At 37.1% G+C, this 27,599-nt stretch overlaps 1 protein-coding gene across 1 annotated transcript; it reads right to left on the bottom strand.

Moving 5' to 3' along the window:
- Nucleotides 1-935: 935 nt before the first annotated feature.
- Nucleotides 936-26,261, bottom strand: ehd4 (EH-domain containing 4). The gene is made up of 6 exons (XM_073826643.1): nucleotides 25,871-26,261; nucleotides 24,650-24,826; nucleotides 21,434-21,531; nucleotides 13,675-14,087; nucleotides 7,118-7,282; nucleotides 936-4,084 (listed from the first exon to the last, which is right to left on the bottom strand). The coding sequence occupies exons 1-6, from the start codon at nucleotides 26,098-26,100 to the stop codon at nucleotides 3,527-3,529; spliced, it is 1,641 nt and encodes a 546-aa protein (XP_073682744.1). The 5' UTR covers nucleotides 26,101-26,261; the 3' UTR covers nucleotides 936-3,526.
- Nucleotides 26,262-27,599: the final 1,338 nt, after the last annotated feature.

Below are 27,599 nucleotides of genomic sequence, written 5' to 3'. Positions count from 1 at the left end.
GTTCTCTTATGTTTATGAGGAAGTGAAAGCATCAAGGCAATCATGCCTCTCCTGCTGACAGTGTAATTATGTACTTCAGCTATGACTTTACAGACATATTTAGAAGGATCATAAAAATACCTAGCATTTCCAAGTAAGGTGATAAATTTAATATGTTGGGATAAAGGATTACAGATTACTTAGCAAACCAGACAACTTTAATGTCTTAATATTTTTTAGATGTTATACAGCAGAACATCATCTTAGAAGCATCTTAATGCTATGGTGCTATTATATATAGAAAACAAATGTATATCCATATTTACAATTAGTAGCTTCTAAATGCAAAGGTGCTATTGCATACAGTACATAGAAATAAAATGTTTTACATCCACATTTATAATTTGGTGAATATACATTAGTTTAATCTAGTTTAAAAACAAATATATTACACATTTCTGCAGACTATTTAAAATAGAACAAACAACTACTATTGAAAAATGTTCAAAAAGCGTCCATTTGTTTGTTAGATTATGATGAGCAGCATGGAACAAATGTAGAATTTACTTACCCACCTCAAGGTTTGTTTTCTTAAGCACAGTCAGTGCTAATCATAGACTTTCATCATAAGCAAAAATACATGATTTGAGCTTAATCCGATAAATCCTCTTTAAGACGTGTTCAAGAGCTGAACTGAACTTTGACGCTGCTGTAATGGACTGAAAGGGAGGGTAATTCTTACTCACCTGACAATGTGCTACATGAGGGGTAAAGGTTGCAGTCATATTCAGTACTTCATGCAATTCAGCAGCACACACCTCTCTACAGGCCCATCCAGGAACAGCCATGCCAGTTGTATGCTAATTGATTCGGGGTGAAATTACTGTTATTCAAAAAACATACACGTTTCAAGTTTGTAGCGATTACAAATTTAAAATAAGGTGTTGGAGAAACCATTTTAATTTGAAATAGAGTTTATTACATTCCCTTATTTCATTTAAAAGGGTATATCAAATTTGCAAATTACATATTAACAGAAGGTTGTACATACGTCAAAGGCTCATTAAAGTACAGGCAGCACCATAAAACACCTATGGAAATGTCTGGGAAACTTGAAAAGAATGGCTTTAATCACATTTTACAGTAATCCTAATTTTACCTGCACATAAACACAAAGATTTTTCATATTTAAAAGCCATAAGAGTTGGCCTCATGTCAAACAGTTACAGTCTAGTTGATGCAATCCACCTCTGAGCTGACAAAAACAATCTAGGTATATTAGTTGAAATGTACATATGGTTATAGTGACAGTGTTTAACATACATTACATTCAGGATTGATGTATATACAGCATAAAGAAGTTTTATGACAGCTCAATAGAAGTTCTTTTGCACCTCAGAAATATAAACACTATTTTTTAATCAATGTTATCTCTTACTGTCATTCTATATATCATATATTGTATCATTTATGTAAAATATTAAATCTAAACATTTTTTTTATTTAAAAAATGTTTTTTTTTTTAATAATCAGAAGGCAAAGAATAGAGAGGATGCCAATCTCTCTCTCAAAAAACAAACAAACAAACAAACGAACAAAAAACAGTAAGGAAGAAGCATGGTACTGCAACACTAGTGTCTCTTCTGAATACTGTAATTGTAGAATATTTTATTAGGATTATTTTTTCAATGTAGATGTATGACATTTTTAAAAGCTTGCCGCTATAAACTACTGTAACTCTATACAAACTAGTCAGTGTAAGACAGAAATTTTATACACAACAAAAAACTTTGGCAAAACTCAGTGCTATTAAATATAATGCTGTTATAAATGTGTCCATTTAAACAATGTCACGTATTTCAACCCAAAACATAAAAACAAATGTAACACCCAGTGTGAGAAAAAGTTTATGTAGTATTTATTCCTTAAAAAGCTAAAACTTAAGTATTAGTAGTGAGAATAATTTTAATTGCATCATTAAACACTGAATAAACCAATCTGGTGATTGCAAACAGTGATGATGTTGTTTGTGGGCGGAGCCTACACTCTTAAAAAAAAAAGGTGCTTTAAAAGGTTCTTCACAATGATGCCATAGAAGAACCATTTTTTGATTCCACAAAGAACCATTTAGTCAAAGGTTTTTTAAAGAACCATCTCTTAACTTTTTATAATCTGAGGAACCTTCTTTCGCCAACAAAGAACATTTTGTGAAACAGAAAGATTCTTCAGATGTTCTTTATGAAACCATTTAGACCAAAAGGGTTCTTCCATGGCATCGTCGAGCACCTTTATTTTTAAGAGTGTATCTGGTGGCAGAAAATGACAGTTTTCAAGTAGCAGTCTATGAAAGCCATTGAAAAGAATGAAAAAAGGTAAGTTTGAGTTTATATTTTAAAATTCTGACTTTATTCTTGCTATTCTGAGATTATATCTCACAATTCTGATAAGAAAAATCAACTTGTCATTCTCTCTTTTCCCCTCGGCTCAGAATCATGGGTTTATATCCCACATTTCTGTTTTTTTCTCTCTCTCTAAGAAATGACAAACCTCCTATTGTTGAGTTCAAATTAAGTTATAAAAGTCTGAACTAGGAGATATAAACTTGCATTTGTGACAAAAAGTCAGAATTGTGAGATAAAAATAGATAAATGTTATGTAAAATGTTAATAGGTTTTAATAATATTTCATTCTGTAACTATAGAGCTAATACAATATGTCCCCTATGAAATGTGAATATTATGTAGACAAATTGTTTAAATAAAATGTATGCTTTAAAAGTAGAGTAATCATAGCAAGATTCATTCATAGTCTGTTTAAACATCTGCGTTTAGTTTCAAATGCCGTCTTTGATGAGAGTATCCTATTCGCATAAATTCGATGAATTCTACTTTCTACTTTAACTCCACTTATTACCAGTGTTTTTCTGCCGCCATAACTTGGTCTATATTCTTAATTTGTCCACATTACAAAATGCCCACAAAGAGACTCATATTCCAGTTCATACAAAAAGTGTACATTCAAGGAAAAACTTACAGTTAATAAAAAAACTATATTGTGTTTCAAAATTAATTTAATAGATATTCACACTGTGTCAGAATGAGTGAAATGAATGGATACTTCTGTCAGTGCTTCTGTGATAGCTTGTCATGTACAGTGTGTGATTATTTTTGGCTGCTGTTATGCATACTTCACTGAAATTGTTATTTAATATTAGATGTAATATAATATTCAAAGCACTGCACTGCCAACCATTTTCAAAGTCTGCAAGCACATGGGGAAATAACTCAAGGTTAGGGATGTAATTTGAATATGTATCTCTTTCAAAAATATGAATGTTGATCTTTAACACTGAGACACTGCACTTATATTCAAACATGCTCAATCGTAGGCATGTGAAAGTCAAGCATGTCTAATTTTAACAGCACTGTTGAAGATAAAAGATGGCTTAACCAATAAAATGTCATCCCTTTCAATGAAGTAAGACTTCAATATTCAAAGGCCACTTTGTGCTAGCAGCTGGGTGATAAATATACAGATATAAAGCTGATCAATCCTCCTGGTGGTTGTACAAGATGTCTGCGGTGGAGTTTTTCCTGTGTGAAGGAGGCACTAGGTGATTTGGAAGCTCTGAAGGGAGCTCAAATCCCTCCAGTTTGACTTTAATAAGGTGCTGAGCCAGAGCAAACTCTTCATCATCCAGCAAGCCGTCCTTATCGCAGTCTGCCAGCTTCCAGATCTTTCCCAGTACAGTGTTGGGCAGACGAGAATTCATCATCTCCTTCTTGGCATTGATGCCAGTTACCTTTCCATTGACAGGCATCAGTGTATAGAAGATTTCGTCGTAGCGATGTTTGTCGCGACTCACGATCCAGTCCTCGGTATCAGCCCCTGCACTGATACCCTCACCATAGCCGTGGCCGAAAGGCCCTTCGGACGAGTCCTCAAAGGCTCCACCCATTACCATCTGAGTAGGCTGTTTGCTTTCTTCCTCTCGGATCATGTTCATCAGGCCTGAGATCTTGGTGGACAACATTCTGTCCACAGATTCAATCAACTTCACCTTCAAAGAAGGGAACTTGCTGAAGTCGTAGTGTTGCAGTTGCTCCTGCATGTTAGTAGATGGGAGCGACAGAGGGAGACATTTTAATGTCAAATTAAAGTGTCTGTAATACTATAAACAGCTGTTTTGTTTCATTATTCATTATCATTTTTTTATAATGTGTTTATAAATCACAACCGATTTATAAAGTAAGGCCTAAACAGAAGAGGCATCCAAGTATTTCAGTGATATGATGTCTAATTTTGGAGTTAAATCAATGTTGCCTGCAGTCTATTTAGAGAATGGCCTTTATCTTTCAAGTGCTGCCTGGAAGCTGTCTGGTTGGAAGTTCACTGAGAGCATGTGTGCAGTCAATAATTAGCACTGTTATTATAGTTAATTAATGACTGATGGGTTATTCTGTGTCAAATAAACCAAATATCAGAGACTTCCTCAACTCAAATTGTTGATTTTGTCAGTGTTTGTTTCTGAAGAACGATAAACATGTATAGTAATGAAAGCCAGAATATTAAATGCCATGGATGTATATTTACTGAGTAATTCACTATTTTGTAAACGGGGGTCAAAATGACAATTTTCATCTGAGATTCAGAGCCAGATTACAGGGGGGTAAAAATGAATTTGGAAATATGAGAGAAACATTGTTTTGTTTTTTTAAATAGAGAAAAAAATCACTTTTCATGTTTTCTCCAAGGTTTGCATTTCTGTAACATCAAAAAGTACTAAAGATATCTTAATGTACTTGTAGATTTTGGGTCTTAACAAACTTTCCTTTTGGCATGTTGATTTTTAAGAGCACATTTGGTTTCAGATTTCCAGAGATTTCCTAATATGCTCAAAGAGCAAAATGTTAAAGTTTATTTTCATTGGTCAAATACCAAATGTGGGTCACTTTGCATACAGACGATACTTTATTTCTTTTCAAGAGGAATGTCTGAAGAGCAAATAATGTTGAAACTAGAAATATATCTTGTTTCTCTCTATCAGAACAAAAGTATCATCTGTGTCGGCGCTTGTGCTCGGGGCGTCCCGTGTTTGAATCCTGACTCGAGGACCTTTCCCTATCCCGCCCCCTATCTCTCTCCCACTTCGCTTCCTGTCATATCTGATCTGTACTATCACAATAAAGGGAAAAATGCCAAAAGAAAATCGTTTAAAAGTATCATCTGTATGCGAAGGAATTTTACAAATACACCCACAAATCTCTGTGTAAAAATAGTCATTTTTTTCTAAAGTAATTTCTGAATCTCAGATTAAATGTCATTTTGACCCCTCTCTCTAAGTTTACAGTTGAAGTCAAAGGTTTACATTCACCTTGCAGAATCTGCAAAACGTTAATTGTTTTACCAAAATAAAAGGGATCATACAAAATGCATGTTATTTTTTATTTGGTACTGCCTGAATAACATATTTCACATAAAAGGCATTTACATCTAGTCCAGAAAATAATAAATAAAATAATTGTTCAATTTATAAAAATGACCCCGTTCAAAAGTTTACATACACTTGATTCTTAATACAGTGTTGTTACCTACATGATCCACAGCTGTGATTTTTTTGTTTTGTTTTGTTTAGTGATAGTTGCCCTTGAGTCTCTTGTTTGTCCTGAACAGTTAAACTGCCTGCTGTTCTTCAGAAAAATTGTTCATATCCCACAAATTCTTTGGTTTTTCAGCATTTTTGTGTATTTGAACCATTTCCAACAATGACTGTATGATTTTGAGAAACATCTTTTCACACTGAGGGACTCTTATGCAACTATTACAGAAGGTTGAAATGCTCACTGATGCTTCACAAGGAAAAACAATGCATTAAGAGATGGGGGTGAAAATGTTTTGAATCTGAAGATCAGGGTAAATTTAACTTATTTTGTCTTCTGGGAAACTAAGTATCTTCCGTAGCTTCTGAAGGGCAGTACTACATGAAATAAATATGATATTTAAGCAAAATAAGAAAAATGTACACCTCTTCATTCTGTTCAAAAGTTTACACCCCTGGCTCTAAATGCACCATTTCTCCTTCTGGAGCATCAGTGAACATTTGAACCTTCTGTAATGGTCGCAATATGCTTAGTTGTTCTTAGTGTGTCCTTAGAGTGTCATTGTTGGAAAACGTCAAAATACACAGAAATGCTGAAAAACCAAAGTATTTGTGGGACCTAACTATCACAAAAAAAAAAAAAAAAAAAAAAAGCTGTGGATCATTCAGGTAACAACAAGTTTTAAGTATCAAGCGTATTTAAACTTTTAAACGGGGTAATCTTTTATAAATACAACTTATTTGCTCTTCTCTTGACTATATGTAAATGTCTTTCATGTGAAATATCTGCTTCAGGTCAGTACTTAATAAAAAATAACATGCATTTTGTATGATCCCTCTTATTTTGGTAAAATAATTAACATTTTGCAGAGTTGTAAGTAACTTTTGAGTTCAACTGTACATTCATGAGATTTAATATTTTGGCTTTCCTCACTACACGTTCATCTTTCCTCAGAAAAATTATTGACAAAAACAAAATATTGAGCTGGGCCACTAGTTGAGTTGACACGGAATGACTCTGGCATCTTTTCATGTCAATAAAATATCTGCAAGCCTGGAAGTTCAGTAAATGTGAAAGGCCCAAATGTGAGATGCATTCCCAATAATCTCTGTTAAGTAATGTGAAACTGCATTACAGTGCTTGACTGGAGTCTTGTTTTCAGATATACAGTAATGCAATTTCTGATGGGTGCCTTGAGTCTACAGAGAGTCATGCTGGGTAAACATCCTCAGGCAAGACCAGAAGACAGTGAAAGTACAGACTCTGTCTGATCTTCAGACAATAGCAGGATTGGGACTTAAGCAGCCCCCTCAGGGACTATAGTGCTAAAACACTGCACAAAACAAACATTCCTCAAATCTACAGTCTGGAATCCTCATACAGTACATCTGGACCCATACTTAACAACTACATAAAAAGCATCCATCTAAATAAAGCAAACATCCTGGATAGTTTTGTTTAGTTTGTAAACACATGTAGAAACCATAATATAACACTTCATATTTACCTATGTTGCACAGACACAGACCAAGTCTCACCTGCATTTTAATGACATTTGGGAAATCTCCAGGTGAGATGTGGTGCTCTCTCTGCAGAATCTGATAGATCTCAGGCAGGTGGGCAATCAGCTCCTCCTTTTTCTTCTCTTTCCCAAACAGGGAGGGCATTTCCTTCTTCAAGTAGCTGATTATGTAAGCATGCACCTATAACACACACAGCAGATTGCGATCAGTAAGTTCATGAGAAAGTACGGTGGACCTGTGTTTCCGGAATAATGTATACTTGAAATATCGACCCACATTTAAAAGGATAGTTCACCCAAAAATAAAAATTCTGTCATTCATTACTCACCCTCATGTCGTTCCAAACCCAAAAAACTTTTGTTCACCTTCGGAACACAAATTAAGATATTTTTGATGAAATCCAAGAGCTTTCTAAAGCTCCATAGACAGCAGGGGTCCTACCACATTCAAGGCCCAGAAAGGTACCAAGAACATCGACAAAATAGTCCATGTGACATCAGTGGTTCAACCTCAGTTTTATGAAGCTACAATAACACTTTTTGTGCGCAACTCTTCTAAAATTACGACAAGGTCTTACGGGTTTGGAATGACATGAGGGTGAGTAATTAATGACAGTTTTCATCTATCCCTATAACATACTGATAAAAACAGAAATGCATAACATTTCTGTAAACAAAAAAAAAAAGGTATTATAATATTTCAATATCAATATAACAATAAAAGTGACAATAAGAGCAGATCAAACTATTTATTTAGAACAAAGGCTAATTTATGTCATATATAGTTGGGGGTAATGCATTACAAGTAACACGAGTTGTAATCAGATTACTTTTTTCAAGAACCTAGATAAGTAACGCATTACTTTTTAATTTCCAAAATAATAACTGGGTTATTTTCTCAAATAAGTAATGCCAGTTACTTTGTCTTCCCATTTAACGACAGACAGCTCTCCCGTCCCGATGTTGAGAGAAATCGGGACTAAATGCAGAGGCGCTGTGTGCATTTGTGTAAACATGATGCTTACTGTAGCTCTAGAATCAATGTGAACATGCATTTACTCATCTCACTTGCACAAAAACAGATTCAGAATTTTTCAAAGTGAATAAAAACAGTAAAATCGTCCTGTGTCCTATTTACCATGCAATCCAGAATGGTAGCACAGTTGAAAGGTTTGTTTGAGCTGCGCCCTCTACTGTACAGAATCTGTACAGTTTAAGGGCTTATTTATATTAAAAACAAACAAGCAAGCCCAGCCCAGATGAGAACAGGCTAACGCAAAATTAGCACAAAACACATAACCTTCCATAAAAGTAACTAAGTAATGTAATTAGTTACTTTTTTAGGCAGTAACGCAATATTGCAATGCATTAATTTTAAAAGTAACTTCCCCAACACTGATGGCATACAGCATAAGTTACAAAAGTAACTTTTTTAAAGTAAAGGTTTTTTTAACATAAAAAAACACACAGGATCAATTATTACTATTATTATACTATAGACATATTTTCTCACATGACATCCACCTCCTGTTACTATAAGCTGGTTACATAATCAAACACCATCTGTGTGTTTACACCTTGGAAATACTTGTGCCAACGGAACATTCAAATGCGTCTGTATTTATATGAACTTTTTCCTCAATATAGAGGAAGTGCACCACAGGAGATCCAAATTAAGGCTGGGCTTTTCCCTTTTAAGCTGTGTTTATTCCGCTTACCGATGATTGGCGGCTTGAGGAGGACAGGAAAGGCGTAAACATGACGAGTGGCAAGACTAAGTGGGGTGGAGAGGTTAGGAAAAATAAGGGCCGTGCTCTCTTCAAGCCCGTAACACACATTCCTTTGTACCACGGAAAGGGACTTTTCTGGGCTTTTCCAGGAGATGGAGAAGGCATTTAACTGCCTCACATGGCTTTACCATTACAGGAAGGCATGCGCAGGGCTTCGGGATTCCTGTTTGCTAGACGTGTTTGGAAAATATTGCGGAAGAGATAAGACAAACTTTCTGTCATGGTTCCATGAGTGAATTGTTTATACGTCCATATTTAAGTGTTAAGGCGCTCATGTGTTAAATGGGCTCATGTGGTACAGTGTGTAAGTTCATACAGTGCACTCAGCCAAAAACAATAGTGGTTGAACTAAGGTCAAACACAAGACAAAATAACAGACAATGAGCAGCGATGCTGGAAAGTATGACAAGCAGCAAGGTATTATTAACCATTTAAGATCTTAAAGGAGTAGTTCACTTACAGAACAAAAATTTACAGGTAATGTATTCACCCCCTTGTCATCCAAGATGTTCATGTCTTTCTTTCTTCAGTCATAAAGAAATTATAAATTAGTCCCTATAATGGACTTCTATGGTGCCTGCGATTTTAAACTTCCAAAATGCAGTTTAAATGCAGCTTCAAAGGGCTCTAAATGATCCAGCCAAGGAAGAAGGGTCTTATCAGGCAAAACGATTGTTTATTTTCTAAAAAAAAAAAAAAAATTATTTATATACTTTTTACTTTATTACTTTATACTTGTATTCTGGTTCATGACAGTTAGGGAATGTTGAAAAACTCCCATCTCATTTTCTCCTCCAACTTCAAAATCGTCATACATCACTGTTTTACCTTTTTTCAAAGGGTGTATGTTCACTTTGTAAACACTGGGACGGTACTTTTGCAGTGATGTAGGGCGATTTTGAAGTTGGAGGAAAAAATGAGATGGGAGTTTTTCGACATACCCTAACTATAATAACCGGAATACACAGAGGTCACGCAGAGCTAGACAAGATTAGCATTTGAGGTTGAAGGTCCCATATTGTACACATTTCTGGAGGTTTATTTTAGTTGTTGATGTCCTTAAGAATATATATTTGCGGTATAAGTGCCAAAATCCATCTTAATATATTTTTACAGCTCCTTTTTTAGGAGCTCTGTCAAAAACAGGTCGATTTTGGCCCATCTAATTAATATTCATGAGCCTCTCTTCTGATTGGCCTGTTGTTTTCTGAGTGACGCACAGCCAGGCCAACCACAGTTAACTACGGTCATATGCTGTAGCCTAGCCCAGAGCCATTGAGAGAGCCTAGCTTGCTGATACTAAACAGGATATTTCAAAATGATCATTAAGGTTTTTTCTTTTTCAAACACTGAATGCAGTAAGATACATAACTGTTGCTTTAGTAAAGCCCCTTTCACAATGCTCGCTGATTCTGGAAAATTACGGGAACGAGCGCTGTGTGAACAAAAGCCAGAACCATAAAGGCGATGTTGTAGTGATGATGCACGTTATCATGCGACTCTTCACAACGAAAAAATACGTGCAAAGTGGAATGAAGCGGCGATCAGGCAGAGCCAGCTCCGCACTATCAGCGCTGAAGCACAGTTTGTTCAGGTTAGTTTCAGTTTAGTGAAACGTACGCGTCACATTACATCTCACATCCAAACGTCACGTCTTTATGGGTTGTGTGTAAAGCACGCACAGATTCCGGAAAACAACTGTGAATGAACCAAATCAAACAACTCCGGAACAAATCATGGGAGGGCTGTGTCCTGAGTCCCCTGCTCTACTCTCTCTACACGCATGACTGCGTGTCCTCTCACAGCTCCACATCCATTATCAAATTCGCTGATGATACTGTGGTTCTGGGCCTCATCTCCAACAACGATGAGACCGCATACTTGGATGAGGTAGAGAATCTCACATCATGGTGCCAGGACAACTGTCTCTCTCTGAACGTGAGCAAAACTAAAGAGCTGATCATGGACTTTAGGAAGAGACAGCAGCAGCCCTATACTCCTCTTATGATCAGTGGGACCCCTGTGGAGAGGGTGAGTACCTTCAAGTACCTAGGTGTAAACATCTCCGAGAACCTGACTTGGACTACACACATCCACACACAGGTTAAAAAAGCCAGGCAAAGACTGTACCATCTCCGACAGCTGAGGAAATTCAGGGTCTCACCAGCAATCCTGAAAACTTTCTATTCAGGGACCATAGAAAGCATATTGACTCAGTGCATCTCAGTGTGGTATGGAAACAGCTCAAATCAGGACTTGAAAGCACTACAAAGAGTTGTGCGCTTAGCTGAGCGCATCTCAGGGTCTACTCTCCCCTCTCTGCAGGACATCTACCTCAAACGCTGCAAAAAGAGTGCTGTTAAAATCTTCAAGGACTTAAATCACCATGGTAACTGCCTATTCACTTTGCTTCCATCTGGTAAGCGCTTTCGTAGCCTCATGGCAAAAACTGAGAGACTTAGGAGGAGCTTCTTCCCCCAGGCCATCAGGCTTCTAAACTCTAACTCTGTGTCATACACCACCTGACTCCATGTAAATATCACCATATCAATAAGCTATTCTTATTTTTTCTCCATGTAAATATCATATATCTATAAGCTATCCAATTTGTTCTCTACCTCATATTGCTGCTATTTTTAATACCCTGTACACTTTTGCACATTATTTTTGCACATCCCTCTCATTACTACTCAAACTACTTATTACTACTGCACATTTATATTTATATTTTTTATCTTATCTTTTATTTTATTTTATTCATTTTTATTATTATTATTATTTATTTTATTTTATTTTATATTTATATTTATATATATTATATTAATATTTGTTTACTTATAATTGCACTGTCCTTGGAGCGGACCTGACCTACATTTCACTGCTGGTCATACTCTGTATAACTGTGTATGTGACAAATAAAACTCTTGAATCTTGAATCATTATCCGTGTATTTACCGGAATCGCTGAGTGAAAGAGGCTGAAGTTGACGTGCCACTGGTCTCTTATATTAACGTTGTTCTGAAGCCTGTGCAATGATGTAGTTTCGACATCTATCAACTGAACAGGGTTTTCTCGACTTGTTTTCATGTTGTTGTTGCTTAGCAATGTTATGGACACGATATTGTCTGGGTTTGTCCTATGGGTTTGTCAAAAGGAGGGTGGGACGTGATTGGTGCTCGGGGTGGTGACTGAAGGCGGTGACTGAGTAGATCGGACGTCACATCTTTGCGGAAGTCACAGTGGCTTGTGAAAATGAACAGCTACTTTAAGCAGGCTGTGTGCAGTTTACTGTGGATTGACTGTTTTGAAACTCATATGGTAGTTACATAGCCCCTAGACCTCAGTTATCATGAAAAAAGCCAGGAAATTTCGATTTTGACAATATGGGACCTTTAAAAAGTATATAAATTGTAAATTTTTTTAGAAAATAACTGATGGTTTCACTAGATAAGACCCATCTTCCTTGCCTGGGATTGTTTAGAGCCTTTTGAAGCTGCATTTAAACTGCATTTTGAAAGTTCAAACTCGGGGGCACCATAGAAGGAGGAGGAGGAGGTGAAGTGAGGCCAAGTATGGTGACCCATACTAGGAATTTGTGCTCTGCATTTTAACCCATCCAAGTGCACACACACACAGTAGCGAACACACACACACACACACACCGTGAACACACACCCGGAGCAGTGGGCAGCCATTGCTGCGGCGCCCAGGGAGAAGTCCATTATATGGAGAAAAATCTTGAAATGTTTTCCTCAAAAAACATAATTTCTTTTTAACTGAAGAAAGAAAGCCATGAACATCTTGGATGACAAGGGGTGAGTACATTACCTGTAAATTTTTGTTCTGGAAGTGAACTACTCCTAAGGATTAGTTCACTTCCAGAACAAAAGTTTCCTGATCATTTTCCCACCTCTATGTCATCCAAGATGTTCATGTCTTTCTTTCTTCAGTCAAAGGTTTTTGAGGAAAACATTGCAGGATTTTTCTCCATATAATTGATTTCGATGGTGGTCAACGGGTTGAAGATCCAAATTGCAGTGTCAATGTGGCTTCAAAGGGCTCTACAAAGGGCTCTACACGATCCCAGCCAAGGAATAAGGGTCTTATCTAGCGAAACGATCTGTCATTTTCTAAAAGTAAATGAAAACTTCTATATTTTTTAACCACAAATGCTCGTCTTGCACTAGCTCAACTTCACACAGTGCGCAATCATGCACTGTGATGTAGGCAAGTACAGAGCAAGTGTTTACAAAGCTAACCTGCAAAGAAAGTCACATTTCAAAAAAAGGTAAGACAATGATATCGGTTGATTTTGAAGTTGGAGAAGAAAATGAGATGAGAGTTTTTTGACGGACCAAAGTACACAGGCATACAACTAACCACATCTTTCCAAAGTGATTACGTAATGCATAAAGATGTACATCGCAGATCTGGTGCAAGATGAATATTTTTGGTTAAAAAGTATATAAATTGTAATTTTTTTAGAAAATGCCATTGTTTCGCAAGATAAGACCCTTATTCCTTGGCTGGGATCATGTAGAGCCCTTTGAAGCTGCATTGAAACTGCAATTTGGACCTTCAACCCACTGGTCCCCATTGAAGTCCACTAAATGGAGAAAAATCAGGAATGTTTTCTGAAAAACCTTCATTTCTTTTCAAATAAACAAAGAAAGACATGCACATCTTGGATGATATGGGGGTGAGAAATTATCAGCATTTTTTCATTCTGAAAGTGAACTAATACTTTAACAATTATACTAAGCTGTGACATTAAAACCCTTACCTTGGCAAGACGAGCTCTTTTGATGAGGTCATTCAGCTTGCGCAGGGCAGCGTTGCGAGGCAAACTCTGGATGTCTCTGAAGAGATCTTGTGTTTCAGCTTCAAACAGACGCCGGTTTTCTGCATTTTGGAGAGGTTTGGCCCAATAAGAGCCAAGATAGACTCTCACCACCTCTGGAGTATTGATCACCTTCCCCAGCGACCACATCAACGCACCATAAACCCGCATTAGCTGCTGAGTGTCCACCTGGTCAGCCTTGTTCAGTACCACACGGATTTTGTCATCCTGCCCACGGAAAGCTTTGATCGCTTCAGAAAACTCATCAGAGATGTCTAGCTTATGAGCATCAAAGAGGAGAATGATACGGTCCACTCGCTCTCCAAACCAGCGCAGAACCTCAGAGAAATCATAGCCTGTGGGGGGAAATATGTCAACAGAACAGGATTAAAATGAACTTCATTGCCCTGCTCGTAAGAGAAAACAGACTGAGTATAATGCATTCAGTACACACCATTAAAGGTGACCTAACATGAAAATCTATAATCGGCTCCCCAGTGCATCTCCCAACCCAGAAAACGTGAAAAAGGACAACCTAGTAACTTTGTTTTGGTAAGCCTCTTTCTGCAAACACGTGAAAAAACAAACGCATCAGATTTTACTCCCCTGGTGATGTAGTAAGGGGATCTTATTATAATATTACTGCCCCTTAATCTGCACGTTTCCACCCACGACGCCGCCATTTTGTTTTCGCAAGTGACAACGCTGTACCAGTTCTAACACCATGGCCAAAGTGCGTGCAAAACATGCTAACTGTGCTAACTTTATGCTAACTTTGGCTGCACAGACAAGCACAGAACATTATTTAGAGTCCCAGTCTAAGTGGAGACAAGAGAACAGTGAATTTATTGATTTATTTACTTTATATTACACTGCTGCCACACAGATTTAATATAAACATGCAATTTTTTAACCGCCTGTTTTTGTAACTCATATGCGTTTTTAACAAACTTGTGTGTATTTGACAATTTAAGCACAATAAGACACGAAAGAGAACTTAGTTTAGTTCTTTAGATGTATGCACTCAGAAAACCCTACTATAAGAAGAAAACTGATATGGTTTAAAACACATGATTTTAGCACGACAGACATGATGATTAAAACCAAACAAATGTTTTTTAGCAGAGTATTTGAGTTACGAGCTGTAAAGGCACAGCCTTCTGGAAAAGGGGTCAGGGAGCAGCAGCTCATTTGCATTTAAAGAAACATGTACGAAAACGTGTTTCTGCTTTCACTCCAAATGGGCATTTTTTTTTAAATGATATAATAAATGATATGTGGGGTATTTTGAGCAGACACTTCACGGACACATTCTAGGGACACCTGAGACTTATATTACATCTTGTAAAAATAGACATAATAATTGATCTCCTCTAATTATTTGCTTTTTTATCAACTCACAAACCCTAATCTGGGAGACCCTAATAATAAACATGCATAATAAACAAACAAATATAATTAATAAACCTTATAAAAATATATCTGAAACATTACACACAAAATTAATTTGAAATTGGTATTTCACAGATGTGTTAAACTGTGATATGGTATTTCAGAAAATGTGTTAAACTGTCCTTCATGCATAAATAATGGCTACACCTTTCTTTCTGTAACTGGAAGAAACAGGTATAGAAAGAGAGAAGGACATAAAGATCAACTTTCAAGCCTTGTGCACAGGTCACTGATCTGTCATGACCATGAGAACCTTGTAGAGACAGAGACTACACTTCAGCCCTCATTCATATGTAGCTCATTATAACCAGTGCATATTCAGATTTTAAAGCAATGAGATCCTGCTTATCCAACCACCCAACAGTCATGAGGAAATTACACTGTTCCAACAACAATGGCATGGATTACACATTGCTGTAAAATTTTTTGCAAAAAGCTCTGCCAAGATTTTACAAAGGAGGGGCTCAGTGCTTAGAGTGTGGGAACCATCAATGCTGTTCCATGTAAGGAAACTTTGTATAGAAGAAGGACTCTGATTTAACCATTTTTTTTAATTAAACCATGTATGTTAAAATATTTGACCATTTTTAATCACTTTTTGCCATAGTTCAATTTAATTGATCCTACAGTGTGATGAATACATTTTTAAACGTAGAAACAGTCATGTTTAAAATTGTAAAATAAAAAATTAGATGGTTGTAGATTACTACATGTCACACCAGACGTTGTCAATTTACCAGCTGTTTTATATATTTAATTAATTATTTAATCACATTAATTAATGAGCAGCCTTAAATATAAATATGCTGTACTCACTTTTAAATTGAGATATTGGAAAATTTCAAGCAGATACAACACAAATGTGACCCTGGACCACAAAACCAGTCAGCAATAGCCAAAAATCATTAGGATATTAAGTAAAGATCATGTTCCATGAAGATATTTTGTAAATTTTCTACCATAATATATCAAAACTTAATTTTTGATTAGTACTATGCATTGCTAAGAACTTCATTTGGACTGACTTTAAAGCCCCACTAAGTAACTTTTCCCTCAATGCTCCCTCTACAGGTTAGAAGAGGAATTGTCCATTACCGCTGTCGTAAATAATTTAGCCTACCGTCGTGTCACATGCACGTTATTTGTTTGAAAGGCTATCCAGGACCGGATTTGGAAATAACGATGTCCAGTGACAAGGTAGAGTATGTTGTATGACATTATAAAAGTATGAAAACCTTAAGTGAAGCCTGCCATGAAGCAAGTCGCATTTGTAGTATCATTTAAACTACAAAACCGCGACCCGACGACCCAAACTTACATAGTGCTGTTATGGCTGATAGAGGGTCGCAAAGTGAATACGAAAGTGCCGTTTCACCCTGTTATGAGTTGATGAACCACTGACATGAGTTCGGAAACATTATTTTAAGGTAAAAAAAAAGTTACTTAGTGGGGCTTTAAAAACTTTAAAAGCGATTTTCTCAATATTTAGATTTTTTTGCCCCCTCAGATTACAGATTTTTAAATGTGTAAATCTTGATTTCTAAAAATTGACCCTTATGACTGTTTTTGTGGTCCAGGGTCACAAATGTCCAGGTGTAAAATTCAGTTATTTAAAAAAAAAATAATAATAATAAAAATATCTATAGTTGAATTAAAAATGAAATATGATTAATGCATAAGGTTAATGGTACACCGTGAGATGTGTCAGAGACGCCAACATAAGAGGAATGCAACCTCAGCTGAGCGGAGCTAAACCAGGAACAGATGTGGAACGCCCATGTGTCTTATCCCTCATGGCCGAAGCTGCGGCTGTACATTTGTGCTGTTCTACATTTGTGCCACCAGGCCTAATCTGTAGTCTGCAGACCCTCTGAGTCTGCGCACACCTGTGGTGCTGCCATGCATTTTCATAGATAACAGTTGTACAGCATTATCAAGCATATCTCACAACTGTTGCTTGACCATGTCTTGGCCACATGCTCTGCCTTCTTAGTGAAAAAAGCATGTAGCAGCTTGTTTTGGTAATTGATTATCCAGTAACACATAAACACCAGCTACATGCTGTGGTACCAGAATGCTGATGTAAATGCTGAAGTGTATTTGGCAAGCTAAACTCATGCTTTTGAAATGAGGAAAAAGAAAGTGAGAAACGCTGACTTCACAACACCACAGACTCATCACGGTTTCCAGCTTGTCTGCTGGTGTCATGTAATGGGAGACAGGGACGGAAACAACAGAGGAAATTTACAATGAAACAGACCAGATCTGGTGACTAAAATGAAAACTAATGACTAAAGCATTATGATTGTTCCTTATACTGTGAACATGAGCTTCAGTCCTCCAGGGACTGAACCAGGCTGTCTGTTCTAATGCATCACACCAAATCTATTTTTACTGGAAAACAGCCACAGAGACTCCAGGGTGAAGAAACCTGCCAAGGCTAAACAGTGGAGTTCACATTGTTTTGGTCATGTGACATTATCTTCCCTTTATTAAAGTCCCCATGAAATCAAAATTGAAGTTTTCTGGCTTTTGGTATGAATATGTTAGCCTTAAGGTTATCTATAAGCTAGTGTGCTCCAGAACAATAAAACAACAAAATTGGCAAGATGGCTCTCTAGGTTTGTGTGACAGTCTGGTCCAGAGACACGATAGCACCTAGCGGATCATAATATGCATAAATCAGCGCAGACTGCAACATGTATCAGACCCATTTGAATTCTACACAGAATGTTATATTTTATAGCGATATGGATGAGATTGTGGCTGTCATACGCTGTCAAATGCAGCTTTACCGAGCCCAACAGCTCTGACCTAAGCTGTGATATAAACAAAATGCTATTGGCTGGTTAAAAAAGGGGGCTGGACTTCCTGTTTCTGTCTTCCTGTTTTAGTTGAAATTACGTCAACACATAGAATAACGCTGCTTGTTTTAAAGCACTTCAGTGGACCTTTAAAGTCCTTATGAATCAAAATGGACATTTTTTACTTTGTTGGTGCCTATTGCTAGTCTTGATGTGAACAGTGAATCCATGCTAGTAAATCCACTGAAAAAATGTTTGTCATGGTAATCTTTAATCAAAATCTGAACCTTTACTTCCTCATTGGTATGGCATTCTTTCTCTGATGATGTCAGTTTGATGGCTTGGGCGAACCATGGCCCTTCAACTGTTAGTGAGAAATGAAGAGGAGGAGTGCTAAAATTAAACCCTGCCCTCTATTCAATGTTCCGTTTCAGTTGGAAACATGTCAATACACTGAAATAAAGTCGGCAACAGCTTCCAGTTCACGCAGACTATAAATTTCCAGTCATGTCGAGGGTGGGACATATCAAGCAGTCCCGCCCCCTTTTTCAAATAGCCATTAGCATTTTGTTTATATTAACTCGGTAAAGCCGCATTTGATAGCGTATGACAGCTACAATCTCATCCACATGGCTATAAAATATACATTTCTGTGTAGAATTCAAATGGATCTGATGCATTTTATCGTCTGCGCCAGTTCACCCATATGATATTGTGTCTCTGAAAAGGAGAAGATAGTGTGCGTGCTGCGGCATTTCATGTAACAGTGCGAAACCAGACCTCTTTCGCACCAACCAAAAGTATATTTATACTAGCTCTGTTTCATTACCCTTTAAATTGTGCAAATTGAAATTACAAATTGAAAATACACAGATGGAAAAAATCCCATATATGCTTTGCTAAAGTCTACGTCTCCTACGCCGTATATCAGCTGCAATATACATAAACCTACCATCATCGGTCGTCATGGTTTATTGTGAGAGAAAAATTATGTTATACCCATAGACTGTAAAAAATATAGACGTAGTGTCGGTGACGTCAACCGTAGGTTTCTGAAGAGCATTTTTGAAGCTTGTAGTGGGCGGGATTCGGCCGTCACCATTTTGGAATTGCGTCGTCGCACGTCACTCCCGGATAGTCCCGAAAATGGGCAAAAAGGCGGGACGTGGGTGGAGATGGTTTATGAAACAACGCCCGACTAGTGTAACAGTGGTGACAGCAGCGGCCATCCCGTTGTCACTCAAGTGGCCATGTCCTTAATTATGCAGAAATTTAAAGGTCCCATATTGTACACATTTCTGGAGGTTTATTTTAGTTGTTGATGTCCTTAAAAATATATATTTGCGGTATAAGTGCCAAAATCCATCTCAATATATTTTTACAGCTCCTTTTTAGGAGCTCTGTCAAAAACAGGTCGATTTTGGCCCATCTAATTAATATTCATGAGCCTCTCTTCTGATTGGCCTGTTGTTTTCTGAGTGACGCACAGCCAGGCCAACCACAGGTAACTACGGTCATGTATGCTGTAAGCGAGCTCAGAGCAATAGAGAGAGCCTAGCTTGCTGATACTCAACAGGATATTTCAGAATGATCATTAATGTTTTTTATTTTTCAAACACTGAATGCAGTAAGATACATAACTGTTGATTCAGTAAAGCCCCTTTCACAATGCGCGCTGATTCTGGAAAATTACGGGAACGAGCGCTGTGTGAACAAAAGCCAGAACCATAAAGGCAGTGTTGTAGTGATGATGCACGTTATCATGCGACTCTTCACAATGAAAAAATATGTGCAAAGTGGAATGAAGCAGCGATCAGGCAGAGCCAGCTCCGCACTATCAGCACTGAAGCACAGTTTGTTCAGGTTAGTTTAGGTTTAGTGAATCGTACGCGTTGCATTACATCTCACATCCAAACGTCACATGTCTTTATGGGTTGTGTGTAAAGCACACACAGATTCCGGAAAACAACTGTGAATGAACCAAATTAAACAACTCCGGAACAAATCATGGGACACATTATCCGTGTATTTACCGGAATCGCTGAGTGAAAGAGGCTAAAGTTGACTGCCACTGGTCTCTGATATTAACGTTGTTCTGAAGCCTGTGCAATGATGTAGTTTCCTGACATCCATGGACTGAACAGCGTTTTCTCGACTTGTTTTCGTGTTGTTGTTGCTCAACAATGGAATGGACGCGTTGTTGTCTGGGTTTGACAAAAGGAGGGTGGGACAGTGATTGGTGTTCGGGGTGGTGACTGAAGGCGGTGACTGAGTAGATCGGACGTCACATCTTTGCGGAAGTCACAGCGTCTCGTGAAAAGAAACAGCTACTTTAAGCAGGCTGTGTGCAGTTTACTGTGGATTGACTGCTTTGAAACTCATATGGTAGTTACATAGCCCCTAGACCTCAGTTATCATGAAAAAAGCCAGGAAATTTCGATTTTGACAATATGGGACCTTTAAGGCTGAATATAACTTAAACGGATGAGTTTTAAAAAAATTCACCCCCCTCACAGTTGACATAAAGGGCAAAATTAGCTGTATAGACCAAAACCACATTTTGTACCAGGCTGTAAACATATTTTTTCTGCTGTAAAGTTGGGCATTTTAACATGGGGATTGACTCCCTTTTGCAGCCAGTTTCTAGCGGCCAGTCGATGAATTGCAGTTTAAGTCACTTCCGTGTTGGTTTCAATAGAGAGAGCGGGAGGTCACCGCTTGGTTTTATCACATAACTTTGGTTAATGAAAATGGCATCATTTCGTAATAGTTTTTTATAGACATTTATTAAATATTGCAAACATTTTGCGCAAATCTGTAATGGTAACGCACCTACTGTCTGAATCATTCCCTATCCCACTACGTGCCATTCACCATATAGAAAATACTAATTCTGCGAACAGGTAACTGATTACAGCCACAGATTTAGCGTCTATTTATAGTGTAGGACGCGGAATGCTTTGAATTCTAGAGAGCATTTAATTGGATAGAAAGTTTGATGAGAAGCTGAAGTGCAGGGTGATGTCATCAACATCATTGATATTGGCAGAAGTTAGAGACTGTACGTTTTGAATGCTTATGTCTTCTAAATGTGAATTTTGTTATTGTTTTGGAGCACACTAGCTTATAGATAACCTTAAGGCTAACATATTCATACTAAAAGCCAAAAAACTTCCATTTTGATTTCACGGGGACTTAAACAAAGAGGTTTTTTTTTTTTTAATAAACATCTTTGCAGGAGCACTGTCATAGAAGAATGGGGTATATTTTATGGTGTCTGTTTTGATTTGATATCCCATTGCATGTGTGTGGCCACGTGACAGAGTCTGTGCGTAACTCCTGGTTTTTGTTTGTCATACAATACAGAATGCACTGGATTGAAGACACTACAAAGAGACTAGAGTGAACATCCTCCTGCACAGTAAACACTCACTGCAGCCACTGACCTCTGCTTATGCGCTGCTTCTCGCCAGACAAGATCCCGGGGGTGTCAATGATGCTAATGCTCTGCAGAACTTGGTTGGGCATTTGTGAGCAGATGAACCTGGCGAGACAGATGGAGAGAGTTCATCACCTCATGTTATCACCGGAAATGCTGGTAGTATCACTACATTTGTCAGTGACTCATTCGATCTGAGTCACAGGAAATATAACAGCTGAGATACATTTTCTCTTAAAATTCTTTCAAAGATACAAGAATGCCATAGCTGGTTACAGAATAAGTCATTTATTCATTTAATAAAAACAAAAGGAGAATAACACGCTGTACATTTAACTTCAGACTAAACACAACTTACTCAAATTAATGTGGTCACATTCTGTGACAAATTTCACAGAAGCTGTGGTTCATGCATTGCTAAACTTCTAAGAGTGGACTTTTTTTTGCCTACAGAATTAAGACCACATATTCACATACATGAAATCTAAAAACATTGCATCCATCCAGTACACAATGCAATCCGAGCCAAAGACAGCAAATGAGTTTTAAGGAGGGTTTTAAACATGTTGACTGAGGTGGAGGACCTGTTGGACAGTAGTAAATTACTCCATAACCTTGGGGCAACAACTTTTAAAAAATACAATTCAGATATCCAACACATCTATAATACATTTATAATGTTTATAAAACTATTATTTAACTTCATATCCAGAAATATTATAGTGATGTTAAGATTGCAACACCATCTCAAGTGAGTTAGAGGATGTCTTTTTTTTTTTAAATAAAACCTTAGAGGAAATTGCAACATCTGTAAGAAAACATCACCTGTCAGCTGCAAAGCAGAAGGACATGCTGAGAAATAGAGGAAGAAGCATTCAACTAAGTTTCAGTTTCTAGAAAATTACACATGCGTTTTATTCAAAAGAGCCGGTGGATAAAAGCAAGAAGAGAATAAGGAAAAGAAACCACTGTGCCCAAACGTGCCATCACATGACGCACAACGGGGTCCACAGGAAACAAAGTGCATTGTTTTGAGGTTCCTTTGGAGGAGATGAGATGTTCCCTGTCAAGTGGTCCTTTGACCTCTATAGTGGTCACTGTCAAAGAAGTACTTACCCATTTCCTCTCCACATAAATATCCAGCAAACAGGAAAAAAACCCTTTGTCTAACTGTCTAGGTACTAAAATTAAACATTAAAACTTGCTCATGCACCAGCTATTACCTAAAAGGAGAAGAGACCAAGCCCCTTTACACAGTTTTTGAGAAGCTTTGTGGAAAATATTTGCCTGTAATAGAAAAGCAGGCTGTGTGGGATGAAAGGAAGAATGAATGAACAACAGAATGAGCTGGGTACAACTGCAAAACTACAAACCATTGTATATTTAGTGTAAATGCATGGTCTTAATTGTCTTTTTATAGCAAAACTGTAAACCTTAAATAGTACTTAGGCCATTCCAGACAGTTTTCCATATCCCATACCACTGCACTGCCAGAGCAAGATAATGGAAAATCCTTGTTTTGGCAACGGCCTGGGCAAGTGGGACATCCGTGACAGAATGTAGCAAGTAAGAATATGTGCCCACATCCTAGTTTTCCCTGCTGCATGACATGATGTCTAACAACTATTCTCAAGGCTCAAGCTTAACTGAACACTGGAATATGGTGTTATCAATTGATTCAGCCCCAGTTTACTTCTTTAGAGTCATTGAAGGGTTAGTTCACCCAAAAATAGGTAAAAAGAAAGCTCAAATGTGCTTGTTTCATGCCTTGCCTTGAATAGTGTTTATATGCAAATCACATTCAATACGACCTGGATTAAACCTCTTGATTCATATATATGAACATATACATTTTTAATGTTTTTAAAGACATCTCTTCTGCTCACCAAGCCAGCATTTTTTATTCAAGATACAGCAAAAGCAGTAATATTGTAAAGTATTTTTAATATTTAAAATAACTGCTTTTTATTTGAATATATTTTAAAATCTTTTGATCAAAGCTAAATTTTCAGCACCATTACTCCAGTCTTCAGTGTCACATGATGCTTCAGAAATCATTCTAATATGCTGCTTTGCTTTTCAGGAAACATTCTGTACCATTATTATCCATATCTATTTTTTTTTTTGATGAAAAGATCAGCATTTATCTGAATAAAAAGCTTTAGTAACATTATACATCATACCATATAAAGGCTTGGAGTCATTTTACATTTTCTTTGGTATAGAAAGTATTGACATTAATACTTTAATTTAGCAAGGATTAGGGATGCGCCGATGCGAATCGGCCGATAATGCTTGCGCGTTTTGTCAGTAAAGCCGGTTCTGTAATCAGCGGTAAATGCCATCAGGTGCGTGATTTCACGTTGAGCCGTATATACTACACACAGCCGTTGTTTACCGACGAGCTGCGCAAATCAATGTTCATTATCAGTGTGAAAGTGCGCAGCTCGTCAGTGAACAACGGCTGTGTGTAGTATATACGGCTCAACGTGAAATCACGCACCTGATGGCATTTACCGCTGATTACAGAACCGGCTTTACTGACAAAACGCGCAAGTGATCGGCCGATATGGATCGGTGCATCCCTAGCAAGGATGCTTTAAATTGATCAAAAGTGATGATAAAATATACAAAATATTTCAATGTCAGATAAATGCTGTTCTTCTGAACTTTCTGTTCATCAAAGAAACATGTTTTCAACATAATAATAATAATAAATAATTGTTTTTTGAGCAGCAAATCAGAATATTACAATGATTTCTGAAAGATCATTTGACTGGAGTAATGATGCAGCATTGAAATCACAGTAATCAATTACATTTTAAAATATATTTAAATAGAAAACAGTCATTATTATTTGCTGTACTTTGGATCAAATAAATCCAGGCTTCATTGTTGAAAACATTAAAAATCTTTCTGTCCAAAAAAATTTTGACTGGTAGTTCATTACTTTTACAATCTCTTTTAAAGCTCACTTTTTAAAGTGTCCAAATCTAGGCTTTCAGTGAAATGGCAGAAATCTCTCAGGTCTTAATTTGTGTTTCAAAGAACGACAGTCAAAGATGAATGACAGTCTTCATTTTGAACAAACATGAGGGGGGAGTAACTCATTACCATTTTAATTTTTGGGTGAACTTCTCTTTTAATATACCAAGATTGAAATCTTCAGAGCTTCTAAATAAGAATGTGTCACAATCACTGAAACTTAAATCTTGGTATTTACCTATTTAGGAAGGCATTTCCAAATGCATTGAGTTTGCGGAATGGTTTCTTGGGATCCACAACCAAGGCATTCCCAGGAACAATTCCTTCGTTCTCATTGTACATCACAGCTATGAATCCATCTGTCGTTGGTTCGGGGCCAATTCGCATCCCTGGAAAATCTTGCTCCAGAAGATACCTGCAGGAGGAAGAGGTTAAGCATTAACAAACCACTACTTAGTGAAGCGGAGTGGCCTGATCATGGGACAGCACATGCTAACAACAAAATGTCACGGTTAGGTGAGAATAAAAATAAATAGAATAAATACTGCAGGAAATTTAATTTAAAAAACCACCCAATAGCCTATAGGTTGAGACACTGTATTTAAGCTAAATCAAGGATCAAAGCTAAACAGTGGCTCTCAACCTTTGGACAAATGGGAGAGCTTGAAAACAGGCCTATTCATCAGTCTCAGTCTTCCTGTAACTCCCTAGCCAAAGCATAGATTCCTACTACATCCTGTCAGAGGATGAGAAAGTGTCAAAGGTTTCCAAGCAAAAAAACACACATGGCTTGTAATTAAAATCTAACAAAAACATAAGGGAACTGTAAATCAGACTGTTCATTGTTAAATATGGCTGGATTACTCCTTTGTGCAAATGTGTAATGAAAAGGGAGGTAAAATGAACAATGCAAACATAAGTTGCCTCTAGAACTAATTCAATTGGTTTAAACCGCCTTAAATATCCATCACTTTCTTATGTTTTACATTATGAATAGTTGATTTAGTAGTAAGCCAGTTCTAGTTTGAACTAGAAACAAAGCTATTGGATTTTCTCATTCATTCAGAGACTGACGAGAGCAACAGCACAGACATTAAAGCTGGATGGCATTGACCTACAGTGGAAAGTCAATAAGAAGAATAATGATGCTTTTATGAGTTGTTTGCCTACTCTTCAGCCTTCTGCATCTCTTCACAGATGAATGGACCATGTGAGCTGGCATAATGTTTTTACACACCCCCTTGCTAGGGTTTGGTGCAACCACAAAGAGCTGACTGTACTGAACTTAACACGTGTACATGAAGTCTTTAAGACATTAAATGAAAAATAAATAAATGCGAGAAAAATAAACTCTCAATACATTTACTTGTGTCTAATGCATTTCTTAATTTAGACATTACAAATAAAAAGTATGATACTTTTTTTGATGACACACCTATCTGTCAAAGTCACGCATTACCTTATAAAAGTGGTCTTCCCTGTGGAATATTGTCCGACCAGGAGGACCATAGGCTTGCTCTGGAAGTCCGCCTCCTCCAGCGCCGGTGAGTGGAAATCATGGAAGAGGTAGGTCTCCTCCAAAGGCAGAAGTTTTTTAACATAAAGACTCTGAAGTCCTTCAGTCACTGTTTGAAACATGTCTCCCTCCTTGTTCCTTCCACCCTGTTCCTTATTTACCCAAGTGAACATGTTGCCGTTCCTCGCAGAGCTCCCTTTTTATACGTGATGCAACCTTAGTTCCCTTTTTATATTTGAGGAATTCAAAACTGTCCAAGTGCTGCTATTTTGAATTTTTCTTCTTTCTTTGTTTTGGTATTGACACAATCCCGTCTACTGGCCTCTGCGTTGACTGTCCAGCTGTGTGTGTGTCGCCGTGACCTCACCTGTATCCTTTTATGTGACGCTCTTTCTCATGACGCTCGTTTGAATATTCATGAGCCTGAGTGACGCACGGGTTTCACACTGGAGAGCTGGCGCTGCTGAGGGGCGGGTTGTTAGGGTGAAGTGGTTAGGGCGCAGTAGGCACTGGCACTGCTGACTGCTAGTACTTTTCGATAGAAACGAGAAGGGTAGGAACCAAGCTGCTGACATCGAGAAAAGTCAAATCCACAATTTGAGGAATGAAATGCTTTCTCAATGTCAGCCCGCAGTACATAGCAGAACCCTAATTTAAATTAGGCTTTAAATAAGCATTTTAAAACAAAGTTGCACAAAGCAGATTAACCTATTAACAGTTTATCCGTTTTGTTTGCATCCTGATTATGCAGTGGCGTATTTTTACGTTGTTTCACAGTAAACCGAAATTCCCCGTTATATTAGCTCAGCAGACAGTTAGGTTTGTGTATTTGCGCCACCTAGTGGTCAGCCGTGAATTAGCATAGTATTTTATTTTGTTACAGGCCAAATGGCAATTCTTGAAACTCACCGGGTATGGGACAAAATGTCTGTAGTAAATTCCTTGTTTATAAATATGTTATCTAATATTTGATATACAGTAGTCAACATTTCAAATGGATTAAAACCTTTCATCAAATTTGTCCTAAAACCAAAAAGAATACCGGTTCTTGTCTTAGTTGATTACTATATTTCGTAATGATATTTTAGTCATTAGACATAAATTAAAAACAGGAGTCATTAGAAAAAAAATGTAAGTTGCTCCTTAATAAAATAAAATAAAATATATATACACAGACAGACAGATAGATAGATGGTTTAAGCGCTTTTTGTCTGTAATTGTTCAGCTAGGATACGTCTAGATAGAAAAAAATGCCATTTGGTCCTTAAAATAAAATAAAATACAAATTTCGGCACTGATTACGCACGATGAAACAATGTCAAAATGGGGGTGTTTCTTTTTTTGGTCTCTAATTGTTCAGCTAGGAAAAGTCTAAATAATAATTACTTTTTACAACTACATGGTTTTAAGCCTCTAGTTAATTTCTGTCATCTAATATTTGATATATATCTTAATAGTATTTTACACTCATTTGACAAATTGAGAACAAGAGTCATTAGAAAAAAACTGTCATTTGCTCCTTAATTAAAATAAAATTTAAATAAATCATTAACTATTATATTATATATTATATTATGTTATATTATTTAGTCTATAATTGTTCAGCAAGGATAAATAAATAAAAATATTATTTTTTAAAAATGGTTTACGATTTAAAAAATTTCAAAATGGT

The sequence above is a fragment of the Garra rufa genome, chromosome 21 (genome assembly GCF_049309525.1).
Source record: "Garra rufa chromosome 21, GarRuf1.0, whole genome shotgun sequence".
In the NCBI taxonomy this organism is placed as follows: Eukaryota; Metazoa; Chordata; class Actinopteri; order Cypriniformes; family Cyprinidae; genus Garra; species Garra rufa.
Note: the sequence above shows the minus strand (reverse complement) of the source record. Positions and strands in the feature narration are given on the sequence as shown.

Coding starts and splice junctions, on each gene's coding strand:
- ehd4 (XM_073826643.1), bottom strand. CDS start 26,100: ATGTTCACTTGGGTAAATAAGGAACAGGGTGGAAGGAACAAGGAGGGA. Junction 14,088..21,433: donor GAAGCAGCGCATAAGCAGAG/GTCAGTGGCTGC, acceptor TTCCCCCCACAG/GCTATGATTTCTCTGAGGTT. Junction 4,085..7,117: donor CAAATGTCATTAAAATGCAG/GTGAGACTTGGT, acceptor ACTAACATGCAG/GAGCAACTGCAACACTACGA.